The sequence below is a fragment of the Camellia sinensis genome, chromosome 15 (assembly GCF_055761805.1).
Source record: "Camellia sinensis isolate YWXY chromosome 15, ASM5576180v1, whole genome shotgun sequence".
NCBI classification, from domain to species: domain Eukaryota; kingdom Viridiplantae; phylum Streptophyta; class Magnoliopsida; order Ericales; family Theaceae; genus Camellia; species Camellia sinensis.
In genome coordinates, this window is record NC_138975.1 from 121,862,933 (window position 1) to 121,890,488 (window position 27,556).

General features: G+C 37.1%; 2 protein-coding genes and 1 long non-coding RNA gene across 10 annotated transcripts; 2 read left to right on the forward strand and 1 right to left on the reverse strand.

The window, feature by feature from the left end:
• Nucleotides 1-4,463: 4,463 nt before the first annotated feature.
• Nucleotides 4,464-26,359, reverse strand: LOC114314387 (uncharacterized). 8 transcript variants are annotated; one of them, XR_003647454.2, is made up of 8 exons: nucleotides 26,134-26,359; nucleotides 22,796-24,246; nucleotides 19,550-19,738; nucleotides 13,124-14,018; nucleotides 10,336-12,964; nucleotides 9,581-9,666; nucleotides 8,456-8,595; nucleotides 5,282-5,617 (listed from the first exon to the last, which is right to left on the reverse strand). XR_003647454.2 is itself a non-coding variant. In XM_028260871.2 (6 exons), the coding sequence occupies exons 2-6, from the start codon at nucleotides 24,129-24,131 to the stop codon at nucleotides 9,637-9,639; spliced, it is 5,079 nt and encodes a 1,692-aa protein (XP_028116672.2). In that variant the 5' UTR covers nucleotides 24,132-24,246; nucleotides 26,186-26,359; the 3' UTR covers nucleotides 8,950-9,636. The 8 variants fall into 8 exon arrangements, 3 of the variants coding, with proteins under 3 accessions (XP_028116672.2, XP_028116671.2, XP_028116673.2); XR_003647455.2 differs by lacking the exons at nucleotides 5,282-5,617; nucleotides 8,456-8,595 and adding an exon at nucleotides 4,464-4,746; XR_003647452.2 differs by lacking the exon at nucleotides 8,456-8,595.
• Nucleotides 5,616-9,573, forward strand: LOC145813643 (uncharacterized). The gene is made up of 2 exons (XR_014356836.1): nucleotides 5,616-5,950; nucleotides 6,183-9,573. It is a non-coding gene; the product is annotated as an uncharacterized LOC145813643 (long non-coding RNA).
• Nucleotides 15,722-17,020, forward strand: LOC114318509 (putative WRKY transcription factor 7). Its single transcript, XM_082909331.1, has one exon. It carries the CDS (start codon nucleotides 16,235-16,237, stop codon nucleotides 17,003-17,005), a length of 771 nt encoding a protein of 256 aa, XP_082765457.1. The 5' UTR covers nucleotides 15,722-16,234; the 3' UTR covers nucleotides 17,006-17,020.
• Nucleotides 26,360-27,556: the final 1,197 nt, after the last annotated feature.

Here is a 27,556-nt window from a genome sequence, read left to right on the forward strand (position 1 = left end):
ACTTTCGATCCTTCAGTTTATGGAATTTTATATGTATAAATTATTTATTAAAAAAATTTAAAATTGAGTTTTTTTTTTTTTTTTGGGTGGCAAAAATAAGAATTTCAATTAAAATATAAAATAGAAAATAGAAACTAGTACTCAGTTGTCCAAGCAACATACTAACAAACTAATTACAAGCAAAAAAAGAAATCAAAATAAAATATATATATATATATATATATTTCTTACTGCTTAACTATTGTCAAAAGAAAATGTCGTAAAACATGCTAACCTCTTAGTAGGATGAAGATAACTTTTATATGCGAAGGAGATTTTACAAGTGTGAAAGTGCTGCGCAACAAAACAAATATCAAAAATCTATAGTGCCAAGCTTGCTTCAATGTTCTTAGTTCCCTTCAGTTGTTCAAACAAAAATTTGGCATCAGTAAAGACTTCAACATAATAGTAATTATTGTCCTTAGCCCACTTGAGAGCAGACAAAACAGATGCAACTGGAGCATCATGAGCATTCATGTACAAAGATTTAAATAATGAGCTCACCCTGGCCTTGTTAAGGAAGGCAACTATGCCAATACACATGCCTAAAGGAGATGAATTACCCATATGACTACAAAGAAGGTCCACCGGAAGAGAGTTGCAATCACAACTGTTTTGTGAAGGATTGAAAAGACAGAAAGGTGAGGAGTTGGAGGAAGAATCAGTGTTTGCTAGTGATGTAGAACTGATAAAAGAGTTGTGATTATTAAGAATTCTAGTAGAAGAAGAATAATAGCTAAGAAATTCTTTAGTTGTTAAGAGAGAAGAGAAGATGTCTTTAGCTAAGAATAAAACTTGTAGAGGTGTGAATTTCTTGCCACAAAATAAACTCTGTCCCCTAACCTTCCAAATAATCCAAAGGATAACAATAATCTAAAACAAGATCTCAAGATCATTATTAGTAGAGAGGTTAAGATGTGAAAACCAAGAGCCCAACCAATAGGATATAGGATTGGCACTGTTTGAGGGTGTAATAAATCCAAAGAAGAACCAAACCACACTTGTTTGACAAAATCACAACATAGAAACAAATTAGGAGCAGATTCTAAGCTAGAATGACAAAGGGGGCAGACTAAATTTTCATGGAAGCCTCTAATGACCAAATTTTGTTTCACATGAAGTCTATCATGGCAAAGGTGCCATATAAAAAACCGAATCTTGAAAGGTAGAGGTAGGGACCAAAGTTACTTTCAAGTAAATCTAGGCCCAGCAGGATGAATCACTTTGTTAAGAGAAGAAGTATTCCAAAAATAAGGTTAAATGACATCACCACTAGAAATTTGTTCCATTATAGAACAAGTTGTAGACTTCAAATGTTCTAAAAGGTGATAGACAGACCTTACTGTAAATTCACTAGAAGAAGAAGGACCCCAAATAAGTCTATCAAGAAATCCAAAATTGAAAAGAGGGATTGTATATAACAATTGAATAATGGAAGGAGGAAGTGAGGCTGATAGAAGTGTTGAGTTCCATTGGTGAAGATCTTGATTTATGAGGTCTGAAACCCAAAAGTTGTCAAGCAACAAATTATTCTCTGAGTCAATTAAAGATGAAAGGGTAACAAGACAACATAAAGGCAGCCAAGGATCATGCCATAAAGAGATGTCATTCACATTCCTAATTTGCCAACGAATGCCTTTTTTCAAGGCTTCTCTTCCAAAAATGATACTTCTCTAGCACCAAGAGCTTGAGGAAGCCATGTGTAATGAAAGGAAAAAAGAAGATTGACAATATTTAGCTTGAAAGAAGGATGAGAAAAGAGAATCAAGACACGTCAATATTCTCTAGCTTTGTTTAGCTAAGAGTGCTTGGTTGAAGAGAGATATGTCTCTTAATCCAAGGCCTCCAATGGATAGAGGCTGACAAATTACTTCCCAACTCAGCCAATGGATTGACCTCTTGTTTGGATTACCCGCCCAAATAAAGTTTGAGATAACAGAAGAGATTTTGTTACAAACATATTTGGGAAAACGTTAAATGGAAAGGTAATAAATCAATATGGGAACCAATACTGATTTGACAAGAGTGAGTTGACCTACTTTATTAAGAAGAAAATATATCCAATCTAGGCATTTGGATCATACTCTTTCAATGAGATGATGAAAAATCTCCTTTTTTTTAGACACTATATCAAGATCAATCCCCAAATACTTCCCGAAATTAACAGCCAAACTTATACCTAGATGTTGAGATAAAGATTGTTGCAGGGCATAAGGTGTATTGGGCCTGACAAAGAGATTGGACTTGTGAAGATTGATGGCATGACCAGAAAGTTTACAATAAGTGTCTAAATTTTTTTTCAAATTTTGGCCTGTATGGGGGTGATTTTAAAGAAGAGGAAGCTGTCATTTGCAAAAAGAAGGTGAGAAATAGATGGTGCAGTTCTGGATATTTTAACACCTTCTAAATTTAATTTGAGTTGTAGCTATATAATAAGTACTAAATTAATTTTATTTTAATTTTAAATAAAATATATAAAGACTTATAAAATAAACTACTCATCATTATAATGAAACTTGTAATAGTTTCCAATTAGATTGAATTGCACTTTTCTTTTTAATAAAAAAGAATATCAGTATGTTTGGTTTCAATTTTTTAAATTTAGTTTTTTAAAAATTAAATTTTTTATTTTTTGTGTTTTTTTTTTTATTTTTAGTGAATATTTTTTAAATTTTAAACAATTTGTTTACTTTTTTAGATGAACTTTACTTAGATGTATTTAAATAGTAAAATATTTATGAAACAATATTTTAAAAAATTAATAAATACACAAAAATACAAAAAATGTACTGATTTTTTATATTTTTTGGTTTTTAGTGTATTGTTTAAAACAAAATCACAAATATTATACTTTTTAAGTGTATTTATGTTAAGTGTGTCTAATTTTTTTTTAAAAAAAAATTACTTAAAATATTTAAAAAATTCATTGAAATCATTAAAATATGAAAAATAAAAAAGGTAAAATTTTTTGAAAACTAGAACCAAACAAGCTGATATTTTAAATTTAACCTTGTGAAGACTTCACCATAATTTTGCCTTTAAATGAAAATGCAACTCATTTATTTATTTATATTTTTTTTGGGTACAGTTTTAACCATAATGTTAGGAACCCAAAATCTGAAATAAAAAAGAAATACAAATGACTAGTAATTTAAAGTCCAAATTCATTTGAGTTATATATATATATATATATATAATAAAGCAATATAGATATGGGATGATTTGGAAAGTTTAGTTAAAAGTTAGCTTTTTTACTTTTTTTAATTTTTTTGTCTCTTTGTGTTGTGTGTAAAAAATATGAGAGGTGATGTGAAGGAAATTCTATTTCCACATATCCTTTTATCTCTGTGCACATCATATCTTAGTTCACACACTTATGTTAGGTTTGGTTGGGAGATTTGAGGAGTGATTTGGAAAGAGAAAGGGAAAAGAAAAAGTTAGATAAAATTTGAATAAAATATACTCACATTTCACTTAGTTTCACACACATTTTATCTTTCCCTTTCTAAATCTCTTTTCAAATCCCCCAACCAAACACAACATTAATGAATTTGAAAAGAAAAATTTTACTCAGTACACAGCCCTTTATACTAAAAATACCATCTTCTTCATCCTTCCAACACTAACCCTAATCTCTAACTCTAACTCTAATTCTAACTCTAACTCTAACTAGTCACTGTCGTCTAACCTTAAATACATACCCTTACTGAGGCAATCAAGGGAGGAGGCCAGCAGTTGTACTTACAGTTTTGGTCCTATTTCTCAAGTCCATTCCCACACCTCCCATATGCATTTCTCTCTCTCTCTCTCTCGTAAATCTTTTTTCTATAGCTCACATTGGAATCACACCCCACATGTATCCCTGCTATTTTAAAACGTAGTGAAATTCCACTCTCTATTTGAATACATTACATTGATCCCTTTTTAAATTTAATTTTAATTAAAAAAAATGCACATGAAATATCTATAAACAATATTAAGAAGAACTTGAGCTTGAGTTAGAGGTAGAGGTAGAGGTAGAGCTAAAAAACCGTCAAATTAGTAGAAGTAGGAGTATGAGGAGAGAGTAAAGATACAAAGATGATCCATCTCCTACAAACAAACTCACCTGAAGTGAAAGAAAGGAGATGACTAACCAAACCAAACTACTAACAAATTTAATTTTTGGGTGGCTTGGAAATTAGGGTTTTGGATGTGGAAGATAAAAGGATATTTTGGTATTTTTATTTTAGAATAAAAATGTAATTGATTTTTTTTTCATTAAATGTGTGGAGTGAGAGAACTTTGTGTATAGATATAGAATTTTCCCGTAATGTGATCCCAAATTGATTAAAACTTAACAGTTAACTTTTAGCTAGCTTCTCAAATTGTCTTTATATATTTAGTATACTCCAAAAGGATGGGAAACAAGAGAGACGCCAAGCGAGGCATAAGAGTTTTTTTTTTTTTTTTTCAGTAGCAAACGAAGGTATACATATATATAATACTTGAAAGTTGTTAACAAACCTAGCCAAATCATGAGCAGGTTTGATTATAGACCGATCAACTTTAGAAATGATAAGAAAATTAAAACACTTAGCTATATGTCTAATCTCCGAAATAGTTGATGAAACATTCCAATCTGAATCGAATTTGCTTTACAAAACATCTAGCAAAACTTGACAACCCGAATATCCCGCCGCGATCTCTTGCCCAACAAAGAGCTTTCTGCAAGAAAAGGAGAAGAGGAAGGTGATTTACGTAACTTTTTTACTGATTTTTTAGACTTGATTTGCCTACTCTCATTTGTGATCTTCAGTGAGAGAAAAGGAGAAATTTACCATTATAATGATGATGAATTTAATAATTTCATTATTAATTGACACAATAATGCATATCTTGAGTCTTAATAAGCTAACAAAAAAATTTAAGAGCAAAAAAAAAATTACAATGTTATTTGATACGCTTTGTTTTTAAGGACGAAGGCAAGTTATATTCAAAACCTTTCAACTTAAATAAGTCAGATAAACCTTTTATTTTTAATTATTTTAATAAATAACGTTTTAATTTATTTTTATTTTTTTGGGTTTGCTTTTTAGTGTGTGATAACAAAACGACATCTTAGCTTATTAAAATACCAAATAAATTGACTTATAAACTAATGTCAAAAGCTTCACGATGCAATTCCACCAAATTAATTTATCAAATTGCATCAAGGAAACAAAAAATAAAAAAATACAAATATCAAAAGAGAGAGAAGAAATTAATCAAAAGAAACTTTTTTTTTTTTTTTTTTTTTTAAAAAATTCCAAACACTACAAGACATCGGAGATTTTCCCGGATCGTGTCACTCTATTTACAAAAATGCATCTGCTATTTATTACACACAAACATGGAAACTAGTAAATGTTTGGTTGCTGTACTTTTATTTTTATTTTTTTACCAAATGAAAGAAACAAACAAAGAAACTCTATCCACCACTGTGTCCATTTCAACTTGGTCACTCTTTGGGATAATATACAACCATCTCTCTCTATGTGATCCTCAGAAGCAACATATTCCATTCTGAATGAAGAGCTGGAACCACAGTTTGCATGATCTGCAAGCAAAGCATTGAATGTCTGATGCCTCTAACTCAAAACAAATCCCAATATCTCCACCCAAGCGAAGGCCTAGGGTTGGGACTCATCAACCCCACACCACTTCAGATTGTACCCTTTTCCCTTAAAGCAGGCTCATAAAGGTCTCCTCTAATTCTCAAGTCAATAATAAATTTCAAGTAGCAAGAATTACTGTAATCTCATATTATTATGCTTCATACTAAAAAACCCAATTGGCCATTTCATCTAAACAACAATAGTGAAGATCTTTATTTCTTTCTTTCTTTCTTTCTTTTTTTTTTGTCAAAAATAAAAGCTAAAACTATATTAAGGCCTCGTTTGGGAACAGGCTAATTTAGTAACTTTTTGGCTATTTGGCTAAAAAGGTAGGTAAAAAAAACTTGTATGTTTGGAATGACTTTTTGGCTAATTACGAAAAGATGTGCAAAAAGTAGAGAGAAAAGAGAATCTTTGACTTTTTGGTTTGATTTGTTGGCTTTTTGACTAATGTAGTAACTTTTTGACTAATTGGCTAAAAAGGTAAGTCCCCAAACGGGGCCTAAGAAAAAAAGATGAAGTACAAAGAAGGCAAGCAAGAAAAGAAGAAAGTACAAACAGAAAAAAAACATCTCACATTCTACAAGCAGCTCTCCAATCCCTAGAAACAAGAAAAAGAGGGATCCCTTCAAAAGGAGGCGGCATTGAAATCCAGAAAGATGCCAAAAAACAATTTCCTTCCCACAAACTCTCAATATCTTCACATTTCCCATCAAAAACTCTAGCATTCCTTTAAAGGATTACAATATCATGTATTTTTCTTTCTTTTTCCAGTACATATGATCGTGAACAATGTCCAACAAAAAACAAAAACCTAACATGGATAGGGGAGATCTGTGTTGAATCATAAAGAAAAAAATAATAATAATAACACATTAGATTACTCTGTAAAAAAAATGCTACTGATTCATTTTCATTTCAATCTTTTCAATGCTACTGACTACACTGAAAATGTAAGAATCCAGTGTCTTGATGAGGAAAAATTATCCTCCCAATAGCAGGGGGGCATTCAACCACATTGTTCCCTTCTTCTTCAGACAAGATGGCCATGTGTCCCCCTGCTATTGGGTGGGAGCATGGCCACATGGCAGTCATGTTAAGTTGTCCCATTGAGAAGTTTCCTTTTTAAGTATTTGGGACTTACATTGGGGGGAAATCCTAGAGCGGAGACTTTTGAAACCTTGTCCTTGTTATGATTGGGAAAATATTGGAGGGGTGGAAGTGAGCATTGTTGTCTGTTGTCGTAGGGGGAGGGATACATTTTGGTGCAGTCCGTGTTGAGTTGCATTCCTATTTACTTTGTCTTTGTTCAAGATCCCCAGTCAAGCTTGCAAAAAAAAAAAATTTTGAGAAATTGATGGGACTTTCTTTGGGAAGGGTGTGATGAGGGTAAATGGGATCACTTAGTTAAGTGGGAGGTTGTCTCTCTTCCCAGGTATAAAGGGGGTCTTGCTATAGGGAGTATTGTTGATAGGAATATTGCTCTCTTGAGCAAGTAGTTATGGAGATTTCTTGCCAAACGTGAATCGTTATGGTGTTTCATTATTAAAAGCAAGTATAGAATTCATGCCAATGGCAGAGATTCTATTGCGGTTAGTAGAGACAATTATCGTTCTCCTTAGTAGTCTAAATCTCGTTTGTCCCCACTAGTGTCTAGTTTCTTATCTTTGAAAGTAGGTAATGGGGTTAGCATCCGGTTTGGGACAGATGTTTAGACAGGGGATATCTCTTTTGATAGAGCTTTTCCACTTCTATATAGATTGGTCCGTTCTCAAAATGTTTCAATTACATCAGTGGCATCTTCTAACGTGGCACCAATCTCTTGGAATTTCAATTTCCTTAAGAATTTAAGCGATAAGAGTCTTGAATTGGCAGTTTTGTTGTCATTGATTGATAGGATTTCTTCATCTTCTTCCAGCGATAAAAGGGTTTGGAATATCATCTCTTCAAGGATTTTCTCATGTAAATCTTTGTTTGACAAACTCATTGATAAACCTTTTGTTCCTTTGTTTCTTTCTTCATAAGAAAATTTGGAAATTTGGAAAGCGGTTGTTCCTCATAAAGTGAAATTTTTCATGTAGTCCGTAGCTCAAGGAGGTGTCATGACCAATGATCTCTTCCAAAGGAGAAGGCCTAATTATTTTTTGTGTCCTCAATGGCGCGTGACATGCTATCCGAATTCGGAATTGGGAATTGGCGGATCATTTATCTCTTCATTGTCCAGTGGCTCTTTTATTATGGCAGCGTCTTTTTGGTTTGTGTGATGATCAGTGGGTTGCTCCGAGGGAGTACACACACATGCTTCTTGTTAGGTTCAAAGGGTTTGGCAGCAATAAGAGAGCCGAAACATTGTAATCTTTTATTGTTTTAGCTATCTTTGGGTTTATTTGGCTGAAAAGAACACACAAATATTTGATGGAAAGGAGTCATATGCAGAATCTTTACGGGATTAGGCGGGATATTTAGCTTCATTTCGGGCTTTTGTGTCTCCTCCTTTTAAAGGAGCTCCATTTTTCTTGATTTCTAGGGATTGGACTATTATTTGCCATTCTTAGTGATTGGAATTTTCTCGTTAATTCCTTTTTCTTTTTCTTTTCTTTGGTATCTTTCATTGTATGAGGACTCCTTGTTCTCTCTTTTTTTCTTGCTTGTACTCAAAAAATTCTTTGTTGTTCAAAAAAAAAAAAAAAAAAAAAAAAAAAAAGAACCATCGCCTAAAAAACACTGATCAAAATCATTAGGTGCATTACATACAAGATTTGAGTTTCCTCAGAACTTACTGAGTTTGGAACCGATTTTCCCAAGTTAATCTTCTAATGTGTCATGACATTTTATGGGTACATTGCCAGCTACAAACTCTACACATCAGAGCACGTGCTCACATTTCCTCGCAACAACTGCAGATTCCCCTTTCCATAGTCTACCGGAAAAAATAAATTGAGTAAAGCTCCAACTAAAAAACAGTTATTTACCTAAATGTAAATTACTAATAGGTTATAAACATACATACACAGCCATATTTTAAAAAGGGAAGAATAAAATGGAAAATTTCCACCATGACAGCCTTAAGGTGTTGGGAACTTGAGATGTTATAATCTTTTCGAGTTTTGTAATTTCCATTTAAATATAAGAAAATTTTACTTCAATTAGTAAAATTAGTGAAAAAAATAATCCGTACAAATATAAGATAAAAGTTGACCGGGGTAAAGCTATGGAAACATTTCAGAAGCATTTTAGGGCAACTAACATTTTTTACCAAACATAGCTACATTAGTGATGAAACGAAACACAGCCAAGTAATCATAATATATACCAACGACACAATATACAACCATGTAAGGCATTTTATGCCTATTTAACATTTTTGATCAAACATAACTACATAAGTGATGAAACAAAGCCTAGTAATTATAATATATACCAATGACAAAAACTCTCAGAGGATAGGGAAGACAAGCATGCTGGAGACAACAAAAGAAGAAAGAGAAGAAAAAGAACAAAAACACAAGTACAGCAGAGAGGAGAAAAGCCCAGAAGTCACAAGAAATAAAGCAGTCTTTTATGAATCTATCAATCTCCCAAGTCAAAAGGGTGGTCCCCAGGATTTAATAGGCCAGAAAAACCTTCAACTGTGGTTTGCTTCCAAAACTAACCACCACAATTTGTTAAGATTTTAGAGAGAAAAAAAGTAAATAAATAGTTTGCCTCACCCACTTAGGCACAAAAAAAAAAGCTCATCATTTGTCCCTTAGGCTTCACTTAGGCCGAGAAAGTCTATGCCACAAAACAGGCCAGCTTAGTTTCTAATCCTCAAAGTAGTTTTCTTGCACCTTGCCTCAAACTCAGAACACTGACATACATGCATGTACTGGCGATGTACATAGATGCGAGACAGAGAGACTTACAGTTCAAATCAAAATTTTCTTCCATCATGTGCTGAAACAAAAGCTGACATCAACTTCTATACTTTGACATACTTCTGAACATAGCCCTGCAGAATTATGTCATGAGATGGTGCTGTAAAGAAAATATATGATTTTATTCAAGCATCATTTACAATTGTTACAAGTAAGTTACAAGTCAACGAATCTCTTGAACAAATTTTATGCTATGTAAATCTTTCTATTTCTTGAGTTTGTCTCAGAAATAAAAACAAAACCTCGTATTTCAAGAAATAATGCGAACTTCTGTTGCGAACTTCTGTATGTTAAAATATTTACAAACAGCAAATCCTAGAGACATTTGAACTTGAAGCAACTTTCATTCGACAGGTCTCAACAATTAGATCGATGCATTAAGAGTTTTACATTCATTTGGAAGATACAAGCCAAAAATGAACATGTAATTTTGGGGCATCTTTTCTAATTAAAAAATTGGTGAAATTGTAAATCAGAAAATTCAAACTCTTTTTGACATGAATACTGATTTATTCAGCATTGATATATCATTTGGGCCCAAAGAGCATAGTTCCTATGCTATTATGTTAATTTCATGTGACCAGTTCACGAACACACTATTTCTGAAACATCCCTTTTTCTTATCTTTCATATAAAAGTTTTCTTTAATCCTCACACACAGGTTTTTATCATGCAACAAGACTCTGTTTACAATAAGTTCAGATAATAAAAAGAACAAAATGGCAAGTAAAAAGGAAATTTACCATCACAAGTTTAGTGAGTTTCCGCTGTGATGAGTCAATATAATGATTAATCTTCGCCTGAGACTTAGGTATTTGGTGGCTCTTCATAGCTCCAGACACCTTGTCAATAGTCTTCTTGACAATCGTCTTAAATGCCTCCTTGCTCATACTACCCTGTCGCCAGGATGGCTTTAGCACCTCCTTCACAAAATCTGCAAGGGCTACCTTGAAAAGTTTCATTGATCTTGAATCTTTACTCTTCTTGCTCTTCCCTGGCGTCTTAATTTGATCAATCTCAATCTCTCCCGCTGATGTATTTGTTGCATCAAGTGGATTGCTTGCACTTGCATTGTCCACATCATCCACTTCTGCATCTGCTGTCTCGCCATATTCATCATTTTCACTTTTTACTGATGTAGTTACCGTAACAACTCCAACATCTTTCTTCCTTTCTTCTTCCACGTCTAATAGCTTCTGGGAACCAGTGGGTTGATGCTTCGGATCATAATCAAATTTCTTCAATGAGTTTTCAGATGGCTCAATGCTGTCAAAAAGTGGATCATACTGATCACTGCCTGACCTAGGTACATCAGCAGGCCTGGAAGACTTTGGTGAGGATTTCATGTGTCTAGAACCAAGACTTCCAACACCATGTCCATCAGCTGGAACATGGCTCAAACTGTAAGGAGCATCACCTAAATTACTGTGGGGCATGTCCTTTTCTGGATTGAAAACATTCGAGCTGAATTTGGACCTTAGTGGCTGGTCAAAAGTGGAAGCATAAGGATTGTAGTAGTTTGAAATTCTTGACCCTCCAAAATCAGACAGGTGAGATGGCTGATTCTTGTCAAGAATATCTGAAGTATATCTTGACAAGGAAGGATTAATGTTTCCATAATCACCCAAATTTTCAGCAAGACCATCAGCAGAAGGCCGCTGCAGACCATAGAGTGGCCTTTGATGTTGCGAGTAAGTATGATTCTGAGGAGATGAACTAAAAAATCTTCCTGAAGACAGGTTGTCACCTGGGAAAGACTGCATTGTCCTTGATGCTGAATCCCTCAGAGAAGGCAAAGGTTGAGGGGGTATGTTGCTGTGAGCAAATGAATTTGGAGGATTTAAACCCTGAACTGGAAACTGTGAGAAGTGATCTTCTCCAACAAGACCTGTACTTCCAAATGGTTGACTCACTGGGTTGCTCATAGGGAGAGTTTTTGGTCTGAAATCTTTCATGTGCAAGGAAGGTTGAGGAGGCTCTGGCCCTTGCATTAGAGAGTAGTTGTGATGGTGAAACTCACCCACCTGAGAATGAGCAGGCAGTTCATGTGGGTAAGGCCTTAAAAATGTCAACGAAGTTAAATCATTTCTTGGAGGCAGCTGATTCTGTTGAAATTGTAACGAAGGAACACCTTGCATTGCAGTTGCTGCATTTACAGCTGAATTGTTAACAAATGATGGTCGGGGAGGCAACGGCGGTGGTGGTGGCAGGGACCAAGAGTAGTTTGGTGGCATTGCAAAATGGGAATTCTGGTTTTGCATTGAACCTTGATAAGGAGGACAGTTTTCCATATGAGGAGAGAGAGATGAAAATTTCAAAGTTGGTTGCGTCAAATCGTGTTCCCTGGGCAGCTGTGGCACATGAGGGATACTTGTGCCTTGTGAAAATGAGGGAGGGGGCGGCGGTAAATGCAAATGATGAACTGGAAAATCCACAGCAGGAAGAATGACTGGAGTGAACTCCTTAGGAGGCAGGGATTGAGATGAAAATGATTGGTTAATAGAACCTGTACCATGATTCTGAACTGAAGAGATCTTATTCAGAAGAGGTTCACTAACTGAAAGCTGATTTTGAAAGGTTGTTGATTTCTGAACTTGTGAAAATTCAGATGTAGAACAGTCATCTGCATACTGAGAATGGTAATCGGTGTTCTGAAGCACTGGAAGAGAGAGATTAGCTTGAGGATGCGGAATCACCAACTTTTCAACCAAAGCTATGCCATGAGCAGTATCACCAGGTGATGTTGGGGCACCAACATCATCAGTTAACAGACAAGAGGGAGAACCATCAACAGGCTGAACAGTTTCTATTTGTTCTGGACAATTTTCATGATCAGGACGTCCGGAAATGGAATTTTCATGATCAGGACATCCGGAAAAGGATTCCTGTATCTCTTCTTTAATATCTCGAGTATCCTGCACGACTGCGGTTACCTCTACAGACCTCTCAGATTTAGCCAGTTCAGCAACCAAAGACTTGTCATCTTGATTAGAAATTCTAGTTTGCACAGAAACTAATATTTTCCCCGCGTCCATGTTCTCATCCTTCAGAGCACCAAAACTGCTTTCAGGCATATCCTGCTCATGAACTGATCTTTTAGGCAGGGTTTTCTCAATCTCTTCATGAAAATCAGAAGTCCTTGAAACAGGTGGAACTTCCAGATACTGATGTTTGCTCCTATAGCGTCTTGCACCATCACTCTTGTCAATGTCATGCACATACCGACAAAATGCTCCACGGTGGCACCTGCCTCGAAGAAAGTCAAAACATGCTGGAGGCTGACCCCTGTTCCATCTCATTTTGTCACCACCAGATTCAACCCCGCGCCTATACGTGGGAGACCTGCTCCTGCTTCGTTTTTTGGGAGACCAACTGAAACAAAATCACGAGGAAATTAACAATTTCCATGAAATCAACATAAAAGCAAGTCAAGAGTACACATTCTAAAGTTAACTAAACCAGCTATTATGAATCAAATAAGAGAAATCAATTGATATTTAGTCTAAAATACAAATCGAATACATTGCATACCTGCGAGACCGGCTTCGCTTCACCCTTCTCCTCCGGGGACTCTTCCTCCTCCTATCATGAGGGGATCGGCTTCGGCTCCAACTTCTCCCTCTCTTACCACGCCTTCCAGTATAGCGTGATTCATCAGAGTCACTGTCACTAGCACCTTCTCTGACTAATCTACCAAACTCATCAACTTTTGGGAGAGTAGATGTATTTTTAACATCTTCCTTCCAAGACTGAGACTTGACACTCTCAGCAGCAGAAGCAGCAGCAGCATCAACACCATCAAAGGCATCTTTTTGTTGCAAAGCCTCAGAAGAAGCAGCATTTTTAATAGATACTTTATTTTCACTGTTATTTCCAACCATTTCTTCTGTTTTAACAGTTGCAATGGATGTTATTGTTGTTTTCCTAGCATTCCTTAGTGATTCTGGGGGGAAATCCCAAGCATTAAATGGCATGCTCGAAGGACATGCCACAACTGACTCGGACAATATTCCAAATGCCATCTCAGAGCTTGAGAGATCCTTCGATGCTGGATCTGTCCGTAAATTAGATCCTATATCTCCGTGCAAACTTGTAGCACCTGCTGTAGTCAATGGTGAAACTGTTACAGGGCTCACATCTTCAAGACAAGGCTTCTCATCATCTTCTGAACTATCATCAGAAGCATAGTCTTGTAAAAGTCTGAAAGGGCTAGCACCTTTGACGAGTTCACCAGGAAATTTCTCAGACCGAACACCTCCTGCAGCTTCTGACACGTTGGATTGAGTTAAATCTTCTAGGAGTGGAACAGAAGATTTTTCTACATCGCTGTTTGAGGGGCTTCCATCTGAATTCGTGACAGAGCTATCAACTTTGGAAAGTGACCTTCCAAAGGTAAAGTGATCATGATCAGGAAAGAGTTTGGACCCTGTAAATGCATAGGAAAAATAAGGTAGTTCAAATTTGTCAGAAACGAAACAGAATTACTGGTAATTCCAAAATTATGCATATTGAGCTACATTACACAGACTCTTTGTTTTGTGAGAGGTACCCCGCGTCGACACGACACGGGTACGGGTGCGGAATACGGCCGGTAAACGGCTAGATACAAACAGATACGGCTGAAACTCAGAGATGGAGAAAGGGAGAGGGGGGCTGAAACTCAACTTTGCAAAGCAAGTCGAGTGGCGAAGCAAGATCGAAAAGCGAACCCTAGTTGCGAGCTCAACCGAATCAAAGGAGATCATCGCAAAGTCGATTCCACCCAGAAAATGATCCTAGGGCCCCTCCCTCCCTCCCTCGCTCCTTCCTCTTCTTTTTGTCTTCTCCTCTTTGTTCTCTGTTCTCTTTAAATTAGATTAATATTATGTAATATAAATTAATATAATAATATATAATATTATTCATCTTACATAATATCATTCAGCCAAAAAAATATTATATAATATAATATATCATAAATAATATATTTTTTATTCCTAAAATAAAAATAATATATTTTATCATATATAATATAATTTATTTTATACCTACAATAATTTTTATTTGTTATTTTTTTAGTAAATTTGTTATTCCTTAACTTTTTTTAACTCATCTTCATATAATAAATATATTTTAAAAATAATTATTTAATGTATCTCCGTACCCGTATCTAAATTTGGATATATATTCACGCATCCTCAATTTTTAATTTTGAAGTGTCCGACCCCTAGACCCGCACCTGTACCTGATACCCACACCCAAGTCCGTGTAACGTAGATATTGAGGTGAGAAATCAAGAAATAAAGAGGTGAATAGAAACGGAATGGTTAACTTATTTTCTTGGTTATTATAGATACATTTTTCGTAAACACTACTACTGTTTTTCTTTTTTCCCCATCCTTGCTAATACTACAAGAATTAGCAACTCTTGTGTTTTACCTTATGGTAAACTCCTTTCCTAACCTTTCAAACCTTTTGTTTATGAGCTTCTAATTTTCACTGAACTTTATTGAACCTTATGCTTAATCTTGTTTAAAAATTTAAAATTAACCTGGTTTGTCCATATGGATACCATTTTACCTTCATTTATTATTAATATTGTTATTATGTTTATTTTTTATATTTTAAAACCTTCTTGGTTGGAACCTTATACGTATTTAGAATCGTATACAATTGTGTGTGATAACATTGATTTGTTTGTCATTAATTTTAAGATTCTTAGTTCCCATTGAATTTTACTTCCTAAATATACATTTGTACCATTTATGTAAATAACAGCTGCACATGGAACCAAATCACCCGCCCAACCCGAGCTGTCCAACCCCAAAAATCGCTCTACAAACAATTTTGAAAAGTGTTACGGTCAGCAGCGGTTTCAAGTGTATGGAAAAAGCAGGTTGGGTGGTCACATGTCAGTTTTGGATTTAGTACATCTATATAACCCTTCCCGACCGAACATATACAATTATATAGATTTTGTTTGGACACTTGGTGTAATATCATTGACTAAATGAGATTACACTTGTCACTTCGTCCTTAGGTTTTTTTTTTTTTTTGGATGACCAGGTGTCCGAGCTAGCTTGTGTGCACCTCAACTAATCCTGTCACCTACTGTTAAAATCCACCTACTCTCCACCTACTTCACCCACTTAAACCTACTCCACTAAACCTAACCCACTACACCACTACCACCTCACCTACTCCACTAAACCTAACCCACTACACCACTACCACCTCCACTTCACCTACTCCTTACCTACTACACACTCACCCTCTTCTATATATAGGAATCATGAATCATTGTAATACAACATATCAAAATATCAATCAATAATACAATTCTCTATTTCTCTTTATACATTAAATTTTCTACATGGTATCAGAGCGAGGTTAAGACCTTAGTATTTCTCGCTTCACCGGCGGGCGGCAACCTCGCCTTGGCCGCCCGCTGGACCTCAACCTAGTCCGCTAGAATTTTCAACACATACCACAAACACATACCTGAAACTCTTCTTTCTTTGTTTCCTCATCTTCATCTTCACTAATTTCTTTCTCTGTGGTCTTCTCTATCCAGAGGTAGATTGGGTAGCTAATGAGCTCAGAGTGCCTCTTCACAAGTTCCTTCAACTTGGACATACTCCCTGCATTGGGGTTGGCGGATGCATGATCATCCCCACCAAAATCATGAGAGAGAGTGTTGAGAAGCTCATTAGACTTCTTTCTCAGTCTCAACAACAACAACAGAGACAAGAGGGTCAATTATCAGCTAATTCAGAGCAGAGATCGACTATGGAGATAGAGATGGACTGTAGAGCAGTTGCTGATGTGGCTGTAACCAAGTTCAAGCGAGTCATTTCTCTTCTGGGTCGGACTAGAACCGGCCATGCCCGGTTCAGAGGAGCCCCTCTGGCGTTACCGGTTCAAAACCAGAACAGAGACTCCAAAGAAGTCTCTGAATCGACTAGAATCTATTGCCCGAGACCAATCCAACAAGTTCCTCTCGCTGTTCCTCACCCAAATTCTCACCACCACCATCTTCAATCTCAGCACGACCACCTCATGATCGTGAAAAATGGGGTTATTGATCAGAAAGACTCGGCGTCGAAATCGATTAATTTCTCCTCATATTCGCCGGCGATTTCCGGCGCCACCACCTCGTTCATGTCGTCTTTGACGGGAGACACCGACAGCAAGCAACTTTCGTCGTCATCGGCGTTTCAGATTTCGAATCTGTCGCAGGTTTCCTCCGCGGGAAAACCGCCCTTGTTGAAGAGAAAGTGCAGTTCGTCGGAAAACGCAGCCTCCGGCAAGTGCAGTGGCTCTTCCGGCCGCTGCCATTGTTCCAAGAGAAGAAAGCTGAGGCTGAAGAGGGTTTGTGATGTCGGCGGAGGAGCAGACATCATCATACACAAAAAAGAGAGAAATATCTTTTAAAATATTCTCCACTCAAAAACCATCATCACATTTTCCACCGCCTAACTTTTCTTTGAACCTCAACTTTTTATCTTTTATTTAAAACAAAAAATAAAAAAAAATAAAAAAAAATAAAAAAATAAATAAAAAAAAAAAATAAAAAAAAAATTTACAAATTTTCACACCAAACCATATTTTATTCATCTCAGGTATCAACCCTGCTCCCACTTTTACACAAAAAAAAAAAAAAAAACAAACAAACACAATCACACCCACAGTGGGATTTTTCTTTTCCCTTCTCTACTCTACTGCAGGTCTCTTCTTCTTACTTTTATCTTGGGTGTCCCGTGCCAGTCCGGTCTCCGTGCTTCCTAGACCACCAAGCAAGTTGCCTCCTCCCTGCTCCTCCACTACAGCATATGGTGGCCCTCCAAATCGGAACATCACGGTGGCCTTCCGCTTCAGCTCCTTGTTTTCTGTCTTTAGCACACTTATCTCTGCTCGCGCATCCTTATACATGCGTTGGAGCAGAGCCAGCTGGGAGTTTAACTGTTGCACCTCATTTGTCCTGCTCTGCAGCCGGTGCGACAAGTTTGTGACCGCAGTCATGGTTTCCACACATGACTTCAGAGTATACTGATTGGCCTCAATATCAGTTTGCACCGCCATTTTTTGCTCCACCGACCGCATCGGAAAGTTCAACGGAGCAAAACCAGAGGTGTTTGGTTGAGGTTCACTGGCCACCGCACCAGTTATTTCTCTTGTGGACTCGTTCAGTTCTGGAAAGAGCGTGAGCAGACCACGGGAAGAGGAGGCCATGTTCTGGGTAGCTGGACGAGAAGAAGAGGCCATGTTGCTGAGTGTTTCAGAGACGGGTTGGTTATAGAGTATTACAGAGTTTCTCTCTCAGCAAAGGAAGAGTTTTTTCAGAGGATTTTCAGAAGTTTTTTGTCTGCCTCAGCCTCAGCATCAACCTTGGTTAAATAGCGAGGCAGCCACGCGTATCGCGCGCCACTTGACGCCAGACGACAAACGGGCGCGCCAGCCAAGGCACTCACGTGCCTCGCCATCATGTCCGGCACATCTTTTTATGACTTGGGCTCACCTTTTGATGGCACGCCTTTTTATGGATTGGGCACGCCTTTTGATGGCACGCCTTTTGAAAGATTGGGCACGCCTTTTGAGGGTGCGACTTTTTAAGGGTCCGACAAGACTCTGTAAACTGTCCCGACATTGATTCCGGTTAGCTCCTTCATGGGTCCGACAAGACTCTGTAAACTGTCCTGCTACAACGGTCCGACATGACCCCATAAACTGTCTTCTACAACGGTCTGACACGACCACACAGTGTCTGCTACAACGGTCCGACAAGACCCCGTAAATTGTCTTCTACAACGGTCCGACATGACCCCGTAAACTGTCCTGCTACATCGGTCCGACATGACCCCGTAAACTGTCTTCTACAACGGTCCGACATGACCCCGTAAACTGTCCTGCTACAACGGTCCGACATGACCCCATAAACTGTCTTCTACATCGGTCTGACACCGCCATCCAGTGTCCTCTACACCGTTATGACACCACCATACAGTGTCCTCTACATGGTTATGACACCCCCATACAGTGTCCTCTACAACGTTATGACACCACCATCCAGTGTCTTCACCAATGGTCTGACACGACCATACAGTGTCTCTTATCCTCTTTTATTTTTATGTATTTTCTTGTTTTGTTACTCTCTCCAAACTCAAGTTGGTTAGTTCCTATCCCCCTTGAGTTTGCGGGAGGCTGTTAAAATCCACATACTCTCCACCTACTTCACCCACTTAAACCTACTCCACTAAACCTAACCCACTACACCACTACCACCTCACCTACTCCACTAAACCTAACCCACTACACCACTACCACCTCCACTTCACCTACTCCTTACCTACTACACACTCACCCTCTTCTATATATAGGAATCATGAATCATTGTAATACAACATATCAAAATATCAATCAATAATACAATTCTCTATTTCTCTTTATACATTAAATTTTCTACACCTACGCAAAGCGCCTCCTCCACGTGGATCGGGCAAAGCTCGGGCATAGCCCACGGACGTGGCCCCAAGGAGCGGATTGCTCGTAATGGGAGTTGAACTTGAGACCCAGAGGAAGCACACCTCTAAGCCCCAAGTTGCATCCACTAGGCCAACCCTTGGGGTTACTTCGTCCTTAGGTTTTTTTATTATGTTTTAGATCAGATCTAATACTCTAACTCTCATGTCTCTTACCCTCTCACTCTCACAGCCTCGTCTCTCAGCCCTCAACATTTTTGTGATGTCTCACTCTCGTCTCTATCGTGATCCGTTACATTAAGTGGCACTACAGAGCTCCTCTCTCTCACGATCTCCACAGCCTTTTTCTCTCTACCTGACTATGAAAACCATCTCCCTCACCCTTTTCACTGAAATCCTAATATATGGAAGATGATGAAGACTGAAGATATTAAATGTGACTTGAGTGTTGGGAATGAGTAGATCGAAATGAAGAAAGAGTAAAGCAAGTAGAAGATACCTTTTTCTTGGCCATCCAGTCCCGAGGACCTGGATGCATTGTCCTTCACATGACTATATTCATCAGCATTCTGTGATGCACATAACTGCTCTCGAATATCAAGCTCTTTGGGTATCAATACAGTCTCAGGATTCAGACTTTCAAATGAGGTATAAACCCGCTGCTCTTCATCAGGCTGGGTGATATCATCTAAGGGCCACCCACACAAAAACAAAGAGAAGAGAAAGCTTCAGCATTCCAACTGTACACAGATTACTCAGAAGAACTCATGCACAATACAAGTTAACATGTTTGTCATTTCGTTTGCTCCTCTCCTACAAGAACTTTAACTGAAACGTCATCAAAAGCAACACAATTATAATCTATTCAAAACCAAAGATATGTGCAAGGGATTTCACACCCAGGAAGCAGTTTTTATGAGGCAGCAAAAGAATAACCAAAATTTAAGTCACCTTAAATACATAAGGTAGAGGAGTCTTTGAAGAAAATACCTATCAGGGGCGAAAGTACAAAAGAAAATTTTCTATCAAAGGAAAAGAAAGGACTAGAGAATAAATTTCTTCTAATAAAGCGCAAACATATGTTGTATAGGCCTAGGAACAGCTTTGTGAAAGATGAGACACTACACATAGCACTGGTAGACTTATCACCCAGCTAAACAACTAACTCAAAAATCTGTTCCTCAACCTCTATGCAAAGGTACAATTGAAGAAAAGAGAACCTATGCAACAATTACCCCAACACCTTCAAAGAAGCAATGATAGCCTGCTTTCTCCTGTCACAAATAGTTCTCCTCCAACTATATAGAACCCCTCATAGGAAACTGATGAACATGAACAGATTTCCAGACATGAAATTATAAGCCCCATAGATCCCATGCTGATAAGAAAAAAAAAGCCCCATAGATCGCTTAACACCCTAACATGAAGAAAGAGAGATTAACAGTTTCTGCCACAAGACGTGCAACACTGAAGAGAGGATGGCCCTGCAAAAGAACAAAATTCAAGGGTAAGGTGTATAGCCATGATAACCTGGATAAAGATGCGAAGGGGTTGGAGGACTTCTCTAGGGTAGAGGTGCTATAGAAGGAGGTGGTGGATTGCAGGCTTGTGAAAATGGGTGCAAGGTATCAGCTGGGGATACAGAGGTATGGGTGAGAAAAAAAAAATTATCAAAATATGGTTTTGGTGGCAGTGCCTTTTGAGACAAGTGGTTCTAGATATGCAAGCGGGTGGTGCATCGTGGAGGGGAGAGGGGCAAGAATGTAATTGGATTGATAATGTAGAATGGTGGAGTTGATAGGCCTACACTCACAAAAGAAGTTTAGGCCAAGGAAGTAGCAGTCCAAGCAGGTGGATAATATTCAAGAATTCTGTTTGTCTTCTGATTTTGGAGATGGCACTGACACCTCAGAGCAGTTGACAAAAAGGGTTCAAGACCTTAGCATATTTCTCAGGATTCCATGCAAAGGTTTTGAGAAGGATGCTAAGCAATTAACTGCAGCAATTGAAGCAAAGAAAAGACCAAGGATGGACAAAAATTCTGCTGAGAGGGGATTCAGAGCAATAAGTGGAAGGGAGTTAACGAATTTGGATAGCACCATCAATTATAATGTAAGAGATAAAAGGAGTTTTGAGCAGACAAAGGTAGATGGAAGGGTTGTTGATAGATGATCTTGAATTTTATTCAGAGAGTCTAAGGTGAATTTTTTGTTTGTTTGGTGTTGTCCATGTATGTTTGTTGATGTGGTGGTTCTTTTGCATTGTCTTGTATTCAAGAATACTGGTTGTCTTCTGATTTGTGAGATGCAATTGACACCTCAGAACATGTGACAAATAGGGTTGAAAGCTTCAGCAAATTTCTCAGGATTTCATGCAAAGGTTTTGAGAAGGATGCTATGAAATTAATCGCAGCAACTGAAGCAAAGAAGAAGCCAAAGATGGACGAAAATTCTGCTAAGAAGGGCGAATCAGAGCAATAAGTGGAAGGGAGTTGACAAATTTCGTTAGCACCGTCAATAATGATGTTAGAGATAAAGGGGTTTGAATGGATGGAGGTAGAGGAAGGAAGTTGTTGATGGATGTCCTTGAATTTTAGTCAGAGAGTCTAAAAGAGAATTTTTGTTCTTTTGGTGTTGTCCGTGTATTTTTGTTGATGTAGTGGTTCTTTGCTTTGTCATGTATTCAAGCATGCTGGTTGGCTTCTGATTTGGGAGATGGAACTAACACCTCAGGGGAGGTGACAAAGAGAGTTGAAGGCCTCAGCAAAATTTTCAGGATTCCGTGCAAAGATTTTTGACAAGGATGCTATCAAATTAATCACAGCAATTGAAGCAAAGAATGCCGATTTATTTGGCTGTTGGTTGGTTCTTGTCCATCTCCCTTGATTGGCTGTTTTTAAGCTAGTTTTGCCTTGGGGCATGTTAGTTTCGCCTAACCATTGAATTGTGAGAGTTTAATCTTTTCAGGCCAGGTGTTACGCTTCAGCCAAGCATTTGGTTTGGACGTCACTTCTTTGAAGCTGTGTTGAACCTCGGGGCTGTGTTTTGAGCGTCAGTATAATATCTATTCTTTTTTATATAAAACTAACCCCTTAAAATAAATAAATAAAAACACTCAGTTAAAACCTTTAAAAATCATATATAAAGACCCAAATATATACCTTAACCCATATTATAATCCAAGGGAACCCCCTTCAGCTCATTCCAAAAATTCTACAAGTACCAAAATAACCCTAACTCGTAAAAAAATTTGAAAAACCTAACAAATCATACAGAAAACTGACACAAACAATAAGTATAAATACTCTACTAAGACCTACATGTGATTAATAAAGGTTCCAAGCGAAAGTGGTTCTCTAGGTTGAAACTAACCAAATTCCAAACTTAGATACTTCTTTAATTCTACTTTTTCTTAATCTTCTTGTGGCCTATGTCATTAAGTTTGAAGCAGCAAATCATCAAACGTGACACACCCAAAATCTATCAGACCGTGCAATCCATAAAAAATCTAAAAATTTCTAACTTCTTCACAAAATATCTAGATAAATAACAAGGGAGAGGAGGACGAGGAGGACAGACAAAGACAAACAGAGGCTGTCACAGCTTCAAGGAACACACACACACATACACACAAAAATTCAAAAAAACAAAAAAACAGGAATCTAGAGATATGAAAATATTGGTAGGCATCAATGGAATAAAGAGAAAGGGATGAAATTCAAAACAGCAACACCAGTTGCACTAACCTTCCATATCCATGTCAGAATCAGTTGGTGAATGGGATACACCTGCATCCATCAAAAAATTAGTTTGCGTTAAAGTGTCAATGTCTGAAGGCCCTAAGGCTGAATTACTATGCTCGTGCTGCAAAATACATTTCTTTTTCATCCATTCAAAATATTCATGTGCAACTGCAGCTTCACTTCCTGGCTCACCACCAAACAAAAATTCAAACTCGGGATTCCCCGACTCTTTCTGACGAGCCATATCTTCAAAACCACAACCGTTCTTTGCAATAAAATGACATAGAATTTCAATTTTCCGCACAACTTTCTCTTCCACTGGCTTGGGTGGAGGTAGATCCAATTTTGTACCTTCCACAGATGATAAATCGTCTTTCACAATGGAACCCACCTCACAGCTGATCATGCCTTCAAAATTTTTATAGTCATCAAACACAGGTGCATCATGGGTGGAAACCACAACTTCATTAACAGAATCAGATGCCATCACTTCAAAGCCTGAATGATTGGAAGTTGGACCTGATTTGGAATTACAGGACAAGTCAAAAGCAGTAAGTAGAGGTGTAGAAGGCAGGGCTCCAAAAGGAGGGGGAGATGTAGGTGGTGGTGGAGAAGGTGGAAGGGGTGGAGGAGATGACGGTAGTGGCGGTGGCGGTGGCAATGCCCTGGGATCCTGATGGGCTGAATGTACAAAAGATCCAAATGGAGCAGAAGTGAAGAAACTAGATGTGGGTGGGGGCGGTGGAGGTGGAGGTGGTGGTGGCAGTGGGATTTGTTGAGTACCCTGCACACTATCTGGCTGCTGTGGATGAATTGGGCCTCTATGTGGAGTTTGCCCTTGTGAAGGTGTGGGTAATATTCTAGGAGGTAATGATTGCCGGCACATTTCTGAGCTACTTGGACCAAGAGGAGAAGGGACAGGTGGTGGAATATGATGCATATTATGGGTCCATTGGGAGTTCTGCTGGGTGTGTGCCATAGAGGTATTTCCATGGAATTGCTGGGGTGAGGGTGGGGGCGGGGGCGGGGGCGGGGGCGGGGGCGGTGGCGGTAGCAAGTAAGATTGCCCTGCATTCAACATTCCACTTGTTGGGACTTGCATAGTCGGGCCTTGCTGAACTGGGGGAGGTGGAGCATGCTGATACAAAGCAGGGCCAGAAGGAACAATGTGAGGTGGAATAGATTGAGGACCTTGTTGTATTAAAGAAGGTTGTGAAGCTGGAGGGCCCTGCTGGAAAGGAGGAGGAGGAGGAGGAGGAACCAGGCGGTGTTGGAATTGAGACATGGGCGTTTCGGAACCTGGCCCAAACTGAGGTCCATAATTACCCTGACCATACATTTCAAGCAGCCAAACTTTATTAATAAATCAATCAAACTCCGCTAATTTGCTGCATAAAACCTTCAACCTTGCTAGCAAAAGAACATTAATCAATTGAAGAGTCCAACGAGCCTCACTGAAACATAAAATACAAACTGTCATCTTAAAGTATTAAATTCGGAAGCGATAAATTTGAACATACATATGAATATATATCTACACGTGGAAATTGGGAACATCAAAAAAACCAAAGCGCACATTAACTACAATCAATAATAATGCAGAAACAAAACACTTGAGTTGCCTCCACTCCTGAATACTTGACGTAGGCAACATGAAATCTTTTTCACCCCATTCAACAGGCAAAACTATACTGTTCTTAAATCATATCTAACCAAGTTTTTTTCATTACACCTCGCTGTATTCTCAAAAGTATTTTTGTCGACCTCTTAGCTGCTTCATCTAAAATTCAGTTGACCTCCTTGCAATTCCAATACTCAATAAAATGAACGACAATTCCAAACTTTTTCAATTAACACTTGGAATTCAATACAACATTTTGCAACGGTATAATAAACAAAATGTATAAATAATTATAATTAAGGCTTAATCCAGAAAAACTAAACTTTTGTGTAGACACAACAACTGTAACAATATCAAAAACAGCAATTTCGAAAAATCAACCCTAACATCACCTATGAAACACGGATACTTCAAATAGGGTGACGTATCCGTATCGGATACCGATACTCCTTGGATACTCGCGGATACGTATCAAATACTTATTAAAAGTATCGAATACTTCTTAATTATTTTTTCATTCATTTTGGAGTATCGGATACTTAATTTTGAAGTATCCGATACTCTAAGTCATGTTTACTTGTTTTATTAAATTAGAATTGTAACATTTCTTGCATAGTAATATAATATAATATAATTGTAAGTATAACTATAAAAATATTTCTCTAATACTTTGTTAAGTTCGTCGATAAAAAGAGCATAGTGAGTTAAATAATAGAATTTATCAAATTGATGTATTCTAATTATTCTTTACATGTCCCCTATAACTACATAGAATAGAAAGTAAGAATTAACAAGAGAATATAACAATGGTAAAATTAAATATCAATAAATAAATAAATAATTAAACTTGAATACAATATTTTTCACTAGTATCAAAGGAAAAATCATAGGGACAAGTTGTGAATTGTTCTATTATTGTAATATAAATATATTAAATTTGATATTGAAATGAAATATTTGCAAGACCTATTAAAAATTTAAAAAGTAAACAAGCTACTAGCTTAAATTAATACAAAATTCTTAAAGGTTAGTATTTTGCATTACCAAAATTACATTATAGTTTCTCAACGTTCTTTAACTTATGTGTAACTCATTATTAATAATTTTAAAAAATATATTTTTCACAAACGTATCATAACCGTACCGGTATCCTATTTTTTTATGTTTTGTCGTATCGCCGTGTCCGTATGATGTCGTATCCGTATCTTGTATCTGTGTCTATGCTTCCTAGAACATCACCAACCCTCTGTTCCCATCCAATCCACCATATAACCCTAAAGTCTAAACCTTCAAATACATGTGCATCACACGCTCAATTTAAGACTTGCAGCACATCATCCAAACAAACCATCAAAATTTAACATATAAATACCCACATGCAGGTAAAAGCCAACTGGATGGAATTACCCATAATAATCCACAATTTGAAATATAGACATTACAAGCAATCCTTCAACTCCTATTTCCTCCAAGCAAATATAATTTCTCTCATAATTCCCATAGAAACCCAATTATCTGAATTTAAAAATTAAGCATCAAACTTGAACAATAATAATCACCCAAAAAAAAACAAACTTTACACCTTAAATTTTCCATTCTCTTTCCTCAAACAAGCATAAATTGATCCAACCGGGGGGGGGGGGGGGGGGGGGGGGAATCACATTCAAATCTAGCAAACAGTATTTACATATATATACACATACAAGCTTCTGTAGCTTACCATGAAGTTTCATATATTCCAAGCGAAGAAATTTAAGAATACGAAGACAAACCCTAGAGTTCGATTATCGGAATCGCTGGGACTTCACGAGGGTTTGGAAGTATGGTTTGAGTGAGAGAGCGGATGTGAAATAGACAGATACAGATTTTTATATATAAACCCTAATATATATATGTATATTGTGTATTTTATATGTATGTATAGTCAGCTCTTCCTTTGCGTTTGTTTCTTCGGATTCGAACCGAACATAAGAATAAGAAAAAGTCGTAAAATAAAAATTAAACAGAAAATTGTTTGGGACCCTTTTGGAATGATCTTGGCTAGGGTATTTGCGGATTGGTTTTGTATGATTTACGGTTCGGTTTTGATCTGTTCGCATTTATGTAATTCGAGAAAAAGTTAATTCACAATTGTCTGCAGTGCAGTTTGCAGTTTGTGCAGATAGAATTTACAGATGTGCAGACGGTTACAGGCGGTTTGCGATTTATACTTTTTTCTTTAAAAATAATTTTTAATTTTTTTTTTTTCATCAAATTTAGGCATCTGATTCATTTTATATATTTGTGATCATTTGACAACAATTTTATGATGAATTTATAAATAAAAATTGAATATCAATGCATTAAATGAAAGTACCCAAGATAAAGACTCTACACTATCATTTTTGCCATGAAAAAAATGTATATCAATGCATTAAAAGTTATACTCAATTAGAATTGTCAGTTCAGTAATCAATAATCAAATTAGAAGCTCCATCGACCACTAACAGGAAAATTTTATTAGGAAAAAGTAGATGAGTCACTAATGAAAATTATATAAGACACCAAGTTTAGGACTTGATAATTCTACGACATTAAGAAAGTTGAAAAATACTTAAAAATAAGGATCCTAGTGTCATAGAGAACATAATGGTGTTCCTGTTAAAATTACAAAGTTGGTATATAAAAAATAATAATAATAATAATAACTAAAGTGCGAGTGGTTTTTGCGGGTTTAACTCGCGATCCGCCCCAATCCGCAAATTTGCCATATTTCAAACCGCATCCGCGCCGCATTATGTTTGCGAAACCGCCCACATTATGTTTGCGAAATCGCCCATTTATATGCAGGTTGGACGATTTGAGCGGTTCGGATAAACCGTTGCCCATCCCTAATCTTGGCCCTTTATGTACGTGTGAAGCCCACTTATGTATGTATAGAATCCACATCATAAGTGATTCAGATTTGTAAGGATCTTGTGGAATAAGAGTCTCAATTATTGCTCAAATTAAATAAGGGCATTTATATATAAGTTTTAATTTATAAGTTTATATTTTATTAAGTCTATTAAGATGTTTTAGACTTTCAAGGTTTATTAAATTTTTAATGGTGGTGCTAAATGTACTAACTAATGTACACACTAATATATCAATTAGTATTATGT